Here is a 15,482-nt window from a genome sequence, read left to right as displayed (position 1 = left end):
TCTAATGAGGACTTTCATCCTAGACAAGATGGTACATCTTAGACGTATGCTTGCAGCTCAGGGGAAGAGTGAAATTCTTACTGAATCGATAGGAAACACAGCACTTACTGAAATCTTGGTGGAGGGTGCTCTCCCCAAATCCAAAAGTCCCAGTTATATTTTTAAACAGAAGTTTGGAGCCAGCCAGCCACTCTACTGTTCCTTTATGTTCCAGTTGTCAGAAAGTCAGGGGTTTGATCAAGACAACAGCAGAAGTTTGAGTAGATATTTAAAATTCAGAAGCATTACTCATATTGACTTGAGAGTTCAACATAAAACTGCCTTAAAAAAAGATAAAATTGTCACTAGTAAATAAATAGGCCTGGGGCTGGCCCGGTGGTGCAGCGGTTGGGTGCGCACATTCTGTTTCGGTGGCCCTGGGTGTGCTGGTTCGGATCCCGGGTGCGGACATGGCACCTCTTGGCAAGCCATGCTGTAGCAGGCATCCCACACATAAAGTAGAGGAAGATGGGCACGGATGTTAGCTCAAGGCCAGTCTTCCTCAACAAAAAGAGGAGGATTAGCGGCAGATGTTAGTTCAGGGCTAATCTTCCTCAAAAAAAAAAAAAAGCGGCCTGCTTTTGGCCACAAAATTAAAAAGTTAAAGGAAATTTTAAACCAAAAAACTTCCATTTGTCTCTTTTTATTAATCATATACAATTATATTTAAATATCAGGTATCCTACCTGGTGTTTCCCTGAGGGTATATGGAAAAAAATAGCTGGTACTATAGTTAGCTAATACTAACAAGGAGATAGATGTGTACACTGTAAACGTAATTCCAAAACATTGAAACAGAAACCCAAAACATGGGTACTTAACACCACTACCCAACCTTTACATGAGCTTTATGTGATCTTTTCCTAAAAGTTCAGAATGAAATGATGAAATAACTAATCTGAAATGAATGTGATCTAATGATATGTCTGGATATTTTATATTTTTAAAAGTCAAGGACTCAAAGACATTTTAAATATTGTAAATTATATTTGATGCATATGTGTGATTGCATATTAAAGTTAGTAAGAGAAAATGTTCTTTAAAAAGCAAGTAGGTGGGGCCAGCCTGGTTGCATAGTGGTTTGCGCATTCTGCTTTGGCGGCCCAGGGTTCGTAGGTTTGGATCCTGAGTGCGGACCTAGGCACCACTCATCAAGCCATGCTGAGATGGCATCCTACATACAAAATAGAGGAAGATTGACACAGATGTTAGCTCAGGGACAGTCTCTTTTGACTATAAACCTTAATGCCAATTGATCATTGTACCCAAGACTTACAACCAACATTTTGTGATGCTCAATTTTTTTTTTTTTTTTTTTTTTTTTTTTTTTTTTTTTTATTAATGTTATGATAGATTACAACCTTGTGAGATTTCAGTTGTACATTTTTGTTAGTCATGTTGTGGGTACACCACTTCCCCCTCCGTACCCTCCCCCCACCCCCCCTTTTCCCTGGTAACCACCAATCAGATCTCCTTCTCAATATACTAATTTCCACCTATGAGTGGAGTCATATAGAGTTCGTCTTTCTCTGACTGACTTATTTCGCTTAACATAATACCCTCGAGGTCCATCCACATTGTTGTGAATGGGCCAATTTCGTCTTTTTTTATGGCTGAGTAATATTCCATTGTGTATATATACCACATCTTCTTTATCCAATCATTAGTTTCTGGGCATGTAGGCTGGTTCCACGTCTTGGCTATTGTAAATAATGCTGCAATGAACATAGGGGTGCAACGGACTCTTGAGATATCTGATATCAGGTTCTTAGGATAGATACCCAGTAATGGGATGGCTGGGTCATAGGGTATTTCTATTTTTAACTTTTTGAGAAATCTCCATACTGTTTTCCATAGTGGCTGTACCAGTTTGCATTCCCACCAACAGTGTATGAGGGTTCCTCTTTCTCCACAACCCCTCCAACATTTGTCGTTCTTGGTTTTGGATGTTTTTGCCAATCTAACGGGGGTAAGGTGATATCTTAGTGTAGTTTTGATTTGCATTTCCCTGATGATTAGCGATGATGAACATCTTTTCATGTGTCTATTGGCCATATTCATATCTTCTTTTGAGAAATGTCTGTTCATGTCCTCTGCCCATTTTTTGATCGGGTTGTTTGTTTTTTTGTTGTTAAGCAGTGTGAGTTCTTTGTATATTATGGAGATTAACCCTTTGTCGGATAAGTGGCTTGTAAATATTTTTTCCCAATTAGTGAGCTGTTTTTTTGTTTCAATCCTGTTTTCCCTTGCCTTGAAGAAGCTCTTTAGTCTGATGAAGTCCCATTTGTTTATTCTTTCTATTGTTTCCCTCAACTGAGGAGTTACAGTGTCTGAAAAGATTCTTTTGAAACTGATGTCAAAGAGTGTACTGCCTATATTCTCTTCCAAAAGACTTATTGTCTCAGGCCTAATCTTTAGGTCTTTGATCCATTTTGAGTTTATTTTGGTGTGTGGAGAAAAAGAATGGTCAATTTTCAATCTTTTGCATGTGGCTGTCCAGTTTTCCCAGCACCATTTGTTGAAGAGACTTTCTTTTCTCCATTGTAGGCCCTCTGCTCCTTTGTCGAAGATTAGCTGTCCATAGATGTGTGGTTTTATCTCTGGGCTTTCAATTCTGTTCCATTGATCTGTGGACCTGTTTTTGTACCAGTACCATGCTGTTTTGATCACTGTAGCTTTGTAGTATGTTTTGAAATCGGGGATTGTGATTCCGCCGGCTTTGTTTTTCTTGCTCAGGATTGCTTTAGCAATTCGCGGTCTTTTGTTGCCCCATATGAATTTTAGGATTGTTTGTTCAATTTCTGTGAAGAATGTTCTTGGGTGATGCTCAATTTTTAAAAGAATATGTTGATTCTAAAAGTGTTGCTACAGTTTCTGTCCTTGAGAAAAGTAAAAGATGATTTGGAATTATGCCAGAGAAACTTGTGTATATAAATCTTGGACTTACAACTGTGGATTGAGCCAATATAGGAAGACCCAAGTGAGGCTGGAAGGACCCCTTCTGTAACTTTGGAGACTCAAACACTTGGATTTTCTGCATTTCATAAAGTGAATTCATACATCAGTCTTCCCTTAACCTCCAGTACCTACATACCACCTCAAGAAAACAGTCACCAAAGTGAGTCTATCACTTACTAGAACTCCATACCGCCTTGAACTGAACATGAACTTAAATAACTAAACTGAAGATATATCAGACAAGCGTTCATATTGTTAAAGAAAAAAATTATTCTAACACTTGTTAAAAGGGTAAGGAAAACTTTATTCAGGACTTTTGCAATAGGTATAAAGACTATCCCAATAGGGGAGAGAGACGGGGCTCAACTCCAAATATGTCAAAGACAGCTGGGGAATTGTAGCCAAGGAGCAGAGTGAAGGGGGTCAGTGGATGGAAAATTACTAAGAGGAGACATCAAGTGCAGGGGGATTCTTGCTAAACTGACTTAACAGGATTCTTGCTGAAGACAGGCCAGGGTGATCAGATATCAAGGGTCGGGGAATTCTCACTAAACCGCCCTAGCAGGATTCTTGCTAAAATTGGGCTAGGCAGGCCCAAGACAGGGCCCAAGGACAAGGCCTGGTAGAAAAAAGGGCTCAGAGAAGCCTGTCTAAAGCTTGGTCAAGAGTCTTTGTCAATATAATCACAACGAAAAATTTTTATCAATACCTTCAAAACAATTTGCCTACATCATTAGTGAGATGCATTCAAAGGACAACCACCACAGAGGGTAATGCTAGATCTTGTTATTCATCTCGTGGTTTTATTGTTGATGTTGATATTCATATTTTTGATTAATTATGATAATAGCACAAATTGCTTGAGGACTTTCAATATGCCATTCACTCTTCTAGGTGTTTTTCATGTACCATTTCATTGAGTCCTCACAGCATCTTTATCAGGTAAGTACTATTATCCTCATTTTACATATAAGGAAACAGACTCTGAGAAATTAAGAATTTGCCAAAGATTACACAGTTAATAAATGGCACAGCCAGGTTCTGCAGGGCAGGACCACAAAGACCACAATCTTACCCAGTAGGCTGTACTGCCACCAAAACAAGTAATTCTTAGTCAGAATTAAGAATTTTAATTAAAAGAATAATTTTATGGTTTATCAAATTATAAAAGATACTATTATTTGATTGAAGGGTTAAAACGTTCAAGTAGGCATTTGGTAATGTTGAGTTAAATTTTAAATATGAGAACTCAGAACTTTTAAGAAATTATCTTTTCCAGCTCTGCGTCTGGAGTGGCCTAGTGTAGCAATACCATTACTATCCCCAGTAAAAGTATCCCCAACATTCTGCTTCTGTGTCACTACTAATTTCTGTTCAAAAGTAGCAGGGTTTCTTGGAGAGTGGCTTCTTCCATGTCTTAGGGCTGAGAGAATGAAGATGGTCCTGGAGTTTTCTTTGCGAAAAAGCAAGGATGCTTTCAAAGTTCTGATGCGGTTGAAAGAATAAAGAAGCCAGCTTCAAAGGGGCTCTCATTGGCCAAGATGGAACAATTTGAACATCAAAATAGGAAACAAAAACTGTACTTAATTAAAACTAGTAGTCTGTGAAAAATTGTCTCCGTAATAATATTTTTTAAAAGAAAAATTGGGGTTTTCTTTTCAAATAACTAGTATTATATGCAAATTGATTTTTATTCAGAAAAATTCCTACTTATATTTACTGGTAAGTTTAGTCCCAGGACAGACAGAAGCATACTGAACGCTTTCTGGCTGAGTTACGTCTGGGCTTACAGCCCTCACAGAGCTCAGCCTGGGAGGAACACAGCACAGACCTCACCAGGCCCACGTGTGAGAGGAGACCTGCACTGCACATTTGCTGCCTCTTTACAAGACTATAATTTTCATTCAGACCTAAGTATCAACACTTTAGTTTTTTTAGGTAATGTTTATTTTCATTTTTTTAAGAAGAGCTTTACTGAGACAAGTCACATCCCATGAAATTCACCCTTTTAAAAAAGTGTAGAATTCAGTGGTTTTCAGTATATTCAAGAGTCGTGGAACCACTGCTACTAATTCCAGAACATTTTCATCACTCTAAAAAACCCTATATTCCTTAGCAGTTACTCCTCATTCTTCCCATTATTTATTATTCCATATAAACTGAATCATAAGATATGTGGCCTTTTGTATCTGGCGTCTTTTAATTAACCTGTTTTCAAGGTTCACCCATGTTCTAGCATGTATCAGTAATTCACTTTTATGGCTGAATGATATTCCACTCTATGGGTATATCATGTTTTATGTATCCATTTAACAGTTGATGGACATTTGGGTTGTTTCCATTTTTATGGTGACTCTATGTTTAACTTTTTGAGGACCTGCCAAACTCTTACAAAGTGGTTGCCGGATTTTACAATCCCAGGAGCAATGTGTGAAAGTTCCAATTTTACCACAGTCTTGCCGACACTTGTTATCCTTGTAATTTTAGCCAAGCTAGTGGGTATGAAGTGGTATCTCATTGTTTTGATTTGTATTTCCCTAAAGACTGTTAGATATTGAGCATCTTTTCATGTGCTTGTTGGCCATTTGTTTATTTTCTTTGGAGAACTGTATGCTCAGATTCTTAGTCCATGTTTTGTCTTTTTAGAATTGAATTTTAAGAATTCTTTATAATTATGGATATAGGTCCCTTAACAGATTCACAATTTGCATATATTTTCTCCCATTCAGTGGGTTATCTTTTCACTTTCTTGACGGTGTCCTCATTTGAAGCACATATGTTTTTAACTGTGATGAAGTCTAATTTATCTATTTTTTCTTTTGTTGCTTGTGCTTTTGGTGTTATATCTAAGAAACCATTGCTTACTCCAAGGTAATAAAGTCCTATGTTTTCTACTGAGAGTTTTATGTCCACACGATAATTTTAATATTCTCTCTAGAGATGCCCAAAGACCCTTCTCTCACAGAAAAGAAAGTCAAGAATCCATGTCCTTCATTTGCAACTGAGATAAGGTGAACAACTCCCCACCTAGGAATTCCTACTTTTACTACTTCTTATCCACTTCTCAGTCATGTGGCTGGAAAGGACCTTAGTTCTAAACTTAGTGTGGAACAAGTGGGCTAAGAAATTCAAATTTAAATGTAGTAGCTTAGGATTATTTGCAGAGCTTGTGCTATGTGCTGGGCAAGAAACTAGGTGCTGGGGGCACAGGAAATGAGATCACCCAGGCCTGCAAAGAGCTCACAGGCAGAAACAGGAAACTATAGGATCACCAGCACTGTGGTAAAAGAGTGGCCCCTCATAATGCCGTGGGGTTGAAGTGGAGGGCAGTCTCCAAAACCACGTGCAAAGGCCCAAAGCTGGCAGGAAAATGGTACGTTCTGAGAACTATAAAGAGCTCTCTATGACTGGGTGATCAGGGAGAGGGGTAAGCGAATAGAAGAGCAAGAAGAGTTCAAGATGCTCCAGGGAGAAGTTAGCCAGAAAGGGAGAGTATTTTTCATGACCAAAGTACTGTGCTAGATGCTGTGGACACAAAGGGAAGGCTCAGTTCCCGCAGCCTATGGCTAACTGTCTGAAGAAGTTCCGAATGATGACCCTCGCCATCCCTCTCTGAGGCTGGCACTCGTTAGTATAATTGCACTTCACACAACTACAAGACCAACTCTTGTTAATAACCTTGGCCTTTCAGTCTGCCAAGCCCTAATGAAAAAAAATCTAAGTTCTAAACTTTAAAGGAGCAGAGACGCTTGGAAACAGGTTATAGTTTAAAGTATCTAATCATTTATTTAAAGTGTTTTTAAAAAACAAGTTGAATAAAATCCTAGCCTATCATTTAAAAAAAGTATATCTACGTTCCAGAAAAGAGTTAAGATAGCTAAACTGTTACTGTGTTATGTTCTGATGTAAATTTTAGACCTAGAAATAAGTCTTCACCAGAGAAAATTAAATGCCACTTAACAGTGAAATATTACTATAGGAAGACTAGAAAGCTGTAAAAATGAAAATTTTGGTATCTGATTAAATCATCTACAATCAAGAATGGTCCATGTATTTACTTTTGCATGCAAAATAGGAATAATGTTCCAATTTTACTAATAGACAGTTATGCAGACGATTGTGGGAAAACTAGGACACGCACACTTGACCCTTTTTCTGAATTAGCAATAAGGCTATAGACGCCTAGAAAGGACTGAGGAGACTTTCCCAGAAATGTCTCCAGTTTCTTATGAAATAAAACGACATAAGGAAAATGCTAATTAAGAGAGGAGAAAATAATAATATAACCACTCAACATGCATATATATCTGTACTACTTACGAGGACCTTTCCTATATTCTGACCCTTGTAGCTGCCCTGTGGGCACGCAGGTCTCAGTGCTTCACTCTGCGGTGTCTTCCCCACAAACACTGAAGGATGCCAAGAACAGTGTGCTCCTGGACCCCAGTTTCCATGTATTTAAAGAATAGAAGTTTTTAAAAAGCTGTTTTTCTGAGTAACTTTAGTTTTAGAAACTGCATTAAACATTTCTTATTTCCTTAGTCCACCTTTTACAGAGAAGATAAGAAACTTCTGAAGTCCACCTTTGGATTCTTCTGGGATTCACTCTGACTAAGCAACATTTTCAGTTGAGAGAAGTGTTTCTTTGTTTTGCTCACATTCTTCGCGGAGCAAGTAGGTGTTGACTGTCCAGATGTAGGTGTTCTGAAAAGAAACATAAAACCACACTCAGGTACACTGACGACTGACGGTTTAAAAAGTGTCCTTCCCGCTTAGCCTAGGTAACTACTACTGGCGTCATTTTCTACTCTTCTGTACTATGGCCACACACGAGCAGTGGCTGTATCCAGCACAGTCATTCCCATTTTGTTAAAAATCTCCACACTAAATAGGCTATAGGCAACATTTAGGAGGTATACTGGGTGGTTCTGGAGGCTTCTATCACACTTGAAAGAGAAGGCTAAAGGTAAAGCATCTTCAGGTCTGAGTTCCCTTTAAGTCTGACATCAAGATTCCTGACAATTCTAAGCAAGGACTTAAAAACACGTTCTTCCTCACAGCTCAAGATCACTTCCTTTCTCAAAAGTGAAGGATCGCAACCTACACGTGTAGATACCAGTCCACTGTATCTGCCTCCCTAGAATATAAGCGCTAGAGGGGAGACACTTTATACTACTAATTCTATATTCCAGTGCTTTTTAACAGCACCAGGCACAGAGGAGGCCCAGTAAAAATATCCACTGAATACATGATTCCCATCTGGTACGTGTGTATTTATGCCTCATTCTATTTCATTCTCTCCAATTGTGTTCCACCCCCCCAAATCCTTATTTGGAGTTTGTCAGTCTGATTCCTCTTCTGACTCCCCATCTGTATAAATGTGAAATATCTCATTCCTGCATATATCTAAAAAGCAGTCTGGTCTAAATGCAAGTGAATTATTTGAAATATGCCGAATTTTCTTTTATCTACATTTATCCAATAGAGTGGAAACTTCTATGATGAATTCCTAGCATACCAAACATCAAAATAATTGAATCAAGGATACAGAGAAAACTGGAACTGAAATTTTAATTCTTACCCAATTCTATAAACGTCAAACCCAATATAAAACTCAATTCAGTAAGAAAAAATAATCCAGTCCTTGCTGAATTTTGTTATCTACGTTCAAGAAACTACCAGACTCAGTTTCTCTTTTGTAACACAATGTTGAAAAATTCCTTATAGTTTCTATGGAATTAAATCTATGGACTATCATAATGAATAAAGTATTGAGGGGGATTACTAAAAATAAAACATGTGCCCAGTCATACAGTTAACTTAGTATCATTTGACAAATCCCCATTCAGTTAGATTTCCGCAGGAATTTCTGATAGCGGAAATAGCAAGAACAGAGGTTGAGAGGAGGAAAGTGAACTGAGTGGCTCGGTTTTGCTGACACACAGGATGAATTAAGGCAAAGCAAGACAGACTGGGGCCGGACAGTGAGGGCTAGAAAGCCATGCTGCAGCATTTGACCCATATGCTACAGAGTGAGGCACTAAAGGCTTCTAATCAGAGCTGTGCTTTAGGAGAATATCAGACTAGAAAGGTCTGAAACAAGCAGCAGGAAGACTCAGGAAATTACTGTAGTAGGCTGGACAAAAGGTGAATAAAGGCCTCAACGGCTGGCAGCAGGAGGGAGAAAAAGCTGGGAACAGATGCAAGCACCATGGAAGTAGGCTAGAAACTGGTGACCAACTGGACAAGAACAAGGGAGCAGGAGTTGTCAATTATACTCACCATTTCAGGTCAGAATGTCTAGAAAGGACCTGTTCATTCACAGAATAAGGAACTTGGGAGGATGGGCAGGTTTGAGTAGTTAGCTGTGGGGTCATGTATGGGGGTCAAGTGGATATATTTAAGGCAGCTGGGAACAGGTCCAGGGAGAGGTTGGAAGTAGAGGAATATACCTAGAACTCATATGCAGAGATAACAATGGAAGATAGGGGAGTATATGACATTAGAGGAGAAAAGGGTATGGAGGAAAATGCGGGCCAAAGCCTGAATTGCATGGCAAATTTAGGGAATGTATGTTACACAGAGGAAATTGGAAGAAATACTCAAGAGTTGACAGTGGCAATTCAAATAGTTTAATGAATTAAGATACCTGAAAATCAAAGCTGGGCTCTTGTCTTTGGAACCAGACATATCACGAATCAGGTTTGTAGAACTCAGAGTCTTTCTCTCTGGTGTCTTCAGGCTGAGTTTACTTGTAGGAGTGGTAGAATTGCTCTTCAAAGCTGATAGAACGCTTCTGCTTTTACCGTGATGTTTAACGGTTCTGTTGCATGTTTTACAAGTAATCAACTACCATAAAAAGAAATATTGGGCCTGATTTCTCTTACAATTTAATCCAATAAACTATATGTTCATTAAATTTTTATACGTAAGGGGACTACACCAGGTACTACAGAGTGAGTAACTGAGACCGCCCTCGGCGAGCTTGTAATATAGCAGCAGCAATGAGACAAGACACAAATTTAAAATGAGAAAATCTTCAATAAAAAGTTAATGGCTAAACACGTGTATTTAATTTAAAATACTTTTATAAGGTAACAAAATCTCTACTTTCTCAGCGTACAACCATGTTTGGGGGCAATGAAGGAAACTGGGAATGACGTCCTTTAACATCTGGAAGGATGTCTTTCTAATAGCAGTAGACCTTTAACATTTTTTGCAGATGAACTCCAAGCCTTTTCCCAATAAAACATGGCAAACTATCACTGAAAATTTAAGTGACTCCTTCAAACCTTTAGTGATTCTAGAACTATAGATCCAACGTAATTTACAATACCAATCAAATGAACTCTCATATTCTTCCACCTCTTCACTTCATTAGCTCCACAGGTTGACTTTTTTTTTCAAGAAATGGTCCATTTTATAGTTAAACGCCTTTCCTCTACCTATCTGACACAAAGCACAGGATTCAGTCCAGGCCTCAACAAAGTTAATAAAAACTAGCTTAGCTGAGAAGTACTGTGATGGTCATGAGCAGATGAAAGTTCACATGAAAGATCTGCATATATCAAAGCTCTATGTAAGTTGCTTCATACTTTTTGAAGAGGCCGGATATAGATTAAACAGTCAATTTTATGACAAAGCAAAATACACTTACTGTCCAATACTGGTAAATATTTACCTATCTAAATATGGCAGTTTCAATTCAAGTTAATATTGATTGTAGTCTTGGGCCAGACATAAGCTGTCTTAATGTCCAGTGCCCAGCATGGTGCCTGGTAGTAAGGAGGCACTTGAATAGTTGACAAATGTTAACATAGAACATGCAGACAAAATGTATCTGATACTGGTCTCCATATAGTTAGTCATAAGTAATTTGTTTTTTTGTTGTTTTGGGTTTTTTGAGGAAGATCAGCCCTGAGCTAACTGCTGCCAATCCTCCTCTTTTTGCTGAGGAAGACTGGCCCTGAGCTAACATCCATGCCCATCTTCCTCTACTTTATACGTGAGACGCCTACCACAGCATGGCTTGCCAAGCAGTGCCATGTCTGCACCCAGGATCCAAACCAACAAACCCTGGGCCACCAAAGTGGAATGTGCGCACTGAACTGCTGCGCCACTGGGCCAGCCCCAGCCACAAGTAATTTGATTGTGGTTGTTTTATTCCATTTTATATCACCTGTATTAATGTTGTGTGGCATAAAGTAGACCCTCAGTAAATGTTTAATGAATGAACATAAGATGCACTTGCTTTTGTTGGGCATAAACTTAAATACATATTCTGAAAAGGGGGGGATGGGGATGACTGAAGAAGTGACACTGGTACTTAGTACATAAGGTACTGCTCTTTGAAGAAGAGGACCATTAACTGAAAAAATAATTTAGTGGTAACTGCAGTTCAGGTGCAGTCACATTGGTCAGCTCAGGAAATCCTGAAATTTGTGAAAATAACTGTGCTCAACAATGAGATCTGGGAACAACTGAGAGCTCATGATGTTTGGTTTTAGGTAATTGTGAAAAATAAAAAATAAGGAGCCGGCTCCGTGGCCAAGTGGTTAAGTTCGCACACTCTGCTTTGGCGGCCCAGGGTTTCGCCGGTTCAGATCCTGGGTGTTGACATGGCACTGCTTATCAAGCCATGTTGAGGCAGCATCCCACATGCCACAACTAGAAGGACCCACAACTAAAATATACAACTATGTACTGGGGGGAATTGGGAGACAAAGAAAAAAAAGAAAAGAAAAATAAAAAATAAGCTGTACTTTTTTTTTGAGGAAGATTAGCCCTGAGCTAACGTCTGCCACCAATCCTCCTCTTTTTGCTGAGGAAGACTGGCCCTGAGCTAACATCTGTGCCCCTCTTCCTCTACTTTATATGTGGGACACCTACCACAGCATGGTTTGACAAGGAGGGCCATGTCCGCACCCGGGATCTGAACAGATGAACCCCAGGCCACCAAAGTGGAACGTGCACACTTAACCGCTGTGCCACTGAGCTGGCCCCTAAGCTGTACTTTTGATGTAACAGTAATCACTAGAAAAAATTTATCTATATACTTGGACAATCTAAATATACTACTACAAATCTCTGAGTTATATTCAGGCTAATTCTTAATCTCATTTTAAGTGAAAGAAAATTCTAATTTATTTATACAAACTAGAATTGAAATCTTACCAATACACTTTTGGAGTCTTTGTACTTTTTCACAATTTTTGCTTCTTTAAAACTGAGTGTATAATTTCTTGCTTCTCGATTAAGAAGTTTCTGTATTCTGGGTGTCATTTTGGGCTTGGGTTTGAGGCGCACTCGAAAGTTATCCAGAACCAGCAACTGGAAACAGTATGGACATGTTCCTTCAAAAGCACTTTTATCATCTAAAATTATACAAATGAAACTCATGATTCAGCAAATCAGAATATTTTAACTCAAACTACCACTATTATAAATGTGAAAAAGTATATAATTTAATATGAGATTACATTCTCAAGGAAACTCAAAATATGAGAATTTACAAAAAGATGAACTGGCAATTTATTTTGCAAAACACTGTAATTCTAGTTATTCTAATTCTTATTAGGCTCACTTTGGCTGCTGGATTCACTCCTTTTAGCCACTCTGTGAGGCCTCAGTCTGCTACTCATTACTCGCCACTAGATTAAAAAGGCTGTATGTCTAACCAATTTTACAAACACGTTTATCACAAAATAAATTATAGTGTGATTTTGTTTCTTTTGTAAACAGCACAATCTTGTGGTTTGTGGGTTAGGCTTTGTCTGCAGATAGCTCTCTCAATACAAGGTAACAGGACAACAGACTTGCCCCAGACCCTTTATACAATCAAGAAAGCACTCACGGACTATCTACCATGCTAGGCTATGAAGACACAAATGTGGAAGTGAGAGAGTTGCTATCTTTAAAGAACTCATATTCTAGGGGAGCTCTATGCAAATGAAGGTCAGACTGGTAAGAACTATAACAGAATAGGATTAAAATGTTCTGGAAATTATTAAACTGCATGGACCAGCCAGAAACACTTCAAAGAGAAGGCTTGACAAAGGTCATCACAGATGACTATAAATTCTATCTGTATTTGGAGATGGCAGCCATTCCTGATAAAGAGCTTTCAGGTTGAAGCACAGTGAAAACGAAAGTATAACTATTCAGGGAAAGGTAGGGTGTGAAGGTAACGCAGCTGAAAATGAAGGTGGGCACACCGTGCATTATTCAATGAATATTTACTGGTGAGCACTGTGCTAAGTGCTAGGGATGCAACAGCACCACAAAGAGCTGCCAAACGGAAAGTTCATTCATATTTACTGAGTGACTGCTAAGTGCCAGGCACTGTTTCGGGTGCTGGAGATACAGCAGGGAACAAAGGACAATCCATGGAGAGAGCTAGGAAGTAACAGCACCAAATGTTAAGTGCTAGGAAGAAAAAAATAGGAAAGGGGAATAGGGAATGGTGATGGAGCTGCTGTCATCTTAAATAAGGTAGCCAGGGAAGGCTTTGTGGAGTGACATTTGCAGAGACCAGACAGAAGCAAGGGAGGAATCCACGCAGATATGTGAAGTGAGAGTTCCAGGCTTAAGGACGAGCAGCTGCAAAGGCCCTGAAACAGCAAGGAGGCCTAGCAGTGGTCGGAGTTAAGAGAACAAAAGGGAAAGCAGGTCAGAGAGGTCATGTGGGCCTACGATGCAGGGCCTTGTAGTCCTTTTAAAAGATTTTCACTTGTCCTCTGAGATGGGAAGTCATTTGTGAGTTTGCAGCAGAGATGACGTGATGTGGCTTAGGTTCCTATTAGGCTCACTTTGGCTGCTAGATTGAGCCGCCTGTAGAAATGCACTGGGAGCTGCTGGCAGTAACTCAGGGCAGAGACTGATGGCTTGGACCAGGGTAGTAAGAAGAATGTGATGAGAAGTAGTTAGATTTTGGATATATTTTAAAGCCACAGGATTTGCTGGCATATTGGCTTAGGGAGGAAGCCTGTTAGGGTCAAGAATGGCCTCAGGTTTTGGGGCTGAATAACTGTGAGGATGGAGTTACCATTTCCTGAAATGGGACAAAATGGAGGAGGACCGTGTTGTGGGGGTGAAGCACGGATTTTGCCCTAACGGACATTCAAAAGAAGTTGTCAGGAACGTTATCTGGATTTGAGTGTAGAATTCGGGGGAGAGGTCTGGACTGAGGACATAAACTTGGAAGTCCCCAGTATACGGAATATAAAAGCCAACAGATCGGATGAAAACTTGTCACCAAGGAAGTGGGTGTAGCTAGAAGAGAGGTCCAAGGACCGAGTCCTGGGACACTCCAACATTTATACAGAAATCGGGGAAATTAGGAGGAATCAGCAACGCAGGTCGAGCGGCCCTGGCTAAAGAGGTAGGAGTGACCTATGTGATGACCTGGAAACCAAGTAAGTAAACTATTTAGAGAAGACTGATCGGGGGGGTCAAATGCCGCTCGTAGGTTAGGCAAGGTAAGGCACAGCAAGGAATTTGGGTTTTTCAGAAACTGGGAAGCGTCGGGGGGTTCTAGCAGGGCAGTGGGTGGATCGGGTTTCTCTTTTGGACCAGTGTGAGAGCCGTGCGGAAGCGGGGCGACGCGGCGGACCCGCGCCGGACGCGCGGGCGGCTGTTCTCCCTACCGTGCGACGAACTGTAGGCCCAGCTGCAAAAGAGAAAGGGACCCGTGAGGAACCAGGAAACCACCTCGCCGCCCGCCGCCCGCGTGCCCGCCTGGCCCTGTCTTACAGGAGATAGCGGGCCTGGCCCGGGCAGCTATCTCGGAGTTGCCGCGCCGCGGCCTCAAGGTAGTGCTTCTGCCTCATGGCCACCGCCGCCCCCACGCCACCAGGATGCGGCGACAAAAGCTGACTCCGGAAGCCGGCTTCCTAGCTTGCCGGCTTTGACGTGCGTTTCCAAGCTCCCTCCGGAAACCGGCGCCTGCGGCTGACGGGTTCCGGGATCCTTTGCGGCCGCTCCGCCTCCAAACCCCGCCCCGTCGCCTTGTCCCGGCGCGGATCGGGCTTGGCCTCGGCCCCGGCCCGGATCCTGGCTGAGGCTGCTTGACCCGGCAGGGGTGGCACTATCAGGAGCTGACTGTCCCACCGGCGTGTCTGTCTTTCTCTCCTGATAGCCTCCTCTCTGACACCCCTGTTGTCAGTCCCGAGCCCACGTCCCCTCTGGCTTCTTGAGCCGGGTATTGACTCGGGCCGCGCGGCAGGCGGATGCGCGCTCCGCACGAGGCCGCTGGGCGCTTGGGAGGAGAGACTTCAGTCCGCCTGCTCTCGGCGCCTGCACGAGCGAGCTGGTCTTTATTGTGTTTGTTTCCGTTTTAAATTGAAGTGAAATTCACACAACATAAAGATAACAATTTTAACATGATTAAGTGGCGGTTAGTACATTTACAGTGTTACGTGAAACACTGCTGTTAACCTAATTCCAAAACATTTCTCTCACCCTAAAGGAAACCCCATACCCGTTTA

The 15,482-nt window shown here is 40.9% G+C and overlaps 1 protein-coding gene across 3 annotated transcripts; it reads right to left on the bottom strand.

The window, feature by feature from the left end:
- Positions 1-6,757: 6,757 nt before the first annotated feature.
- Positions 6,758-15,230, bottom strand: C7H18orf21 (chromosome 7 C18orf21 homolog). 3 transcript variants are annotated; one of them, XM_008529383.2, is made up of 5 exons: positions 14,749-15,230; positions 14,643-14,665; positions 12,172-12,371; positions 9,647-9,846; positions 6,758-7,701 (listed from the first exon to the last, which is right to left on the bottom strand). In XM_008529383.2, the coding sequence occupies exons 1-5, from the start codon at positions 14,823-14,825 to the stop codon at positions 7,548-7,550; spliced, it is 654 nt and encodes a 217-aa protein (XP_008527605.1). In that variant the 5' UTR covers positions 14,826-15,230; the 3' UTR covers positions 6,758-7,547. The 3 variants fall into 3 exon arrangements, with proteins under 3 accessions (XP_008527605.1, XP_008527606.1, XP_008527607.1); XM_008529384.2 differs by having other exon boundaries at positions 12,172-12,327; positions 14,749-14,964; XM_008529385.2 differs by lacking the exon at positions 9,647-9,846 and having other exon boundaries at positions 14,749-14,963.
- Between the last annotated feature and the right edge of the window lie 252 nt (positions 15,231-15,482).

The sequence above is a fragment of the Equus przewalskii genome, chromosome 7 (genome assembly GCF_037783145.1).
Source record: "Equus przewalskii isolate Varuska chromosome 7, EquPr2, whole genome shotgun sequence".
Lineage (NCBI taxonomy): Eukaryota > Metazoa > Chordata > Mammalia > Perissodactyla > Equidae > Equus > Equus przewalskii.
The sequence above is the reverse complement of the archived record's forward strand: the minus strand, read 5'-3'. Positions and strand labels throughout refer to the sequence as shown.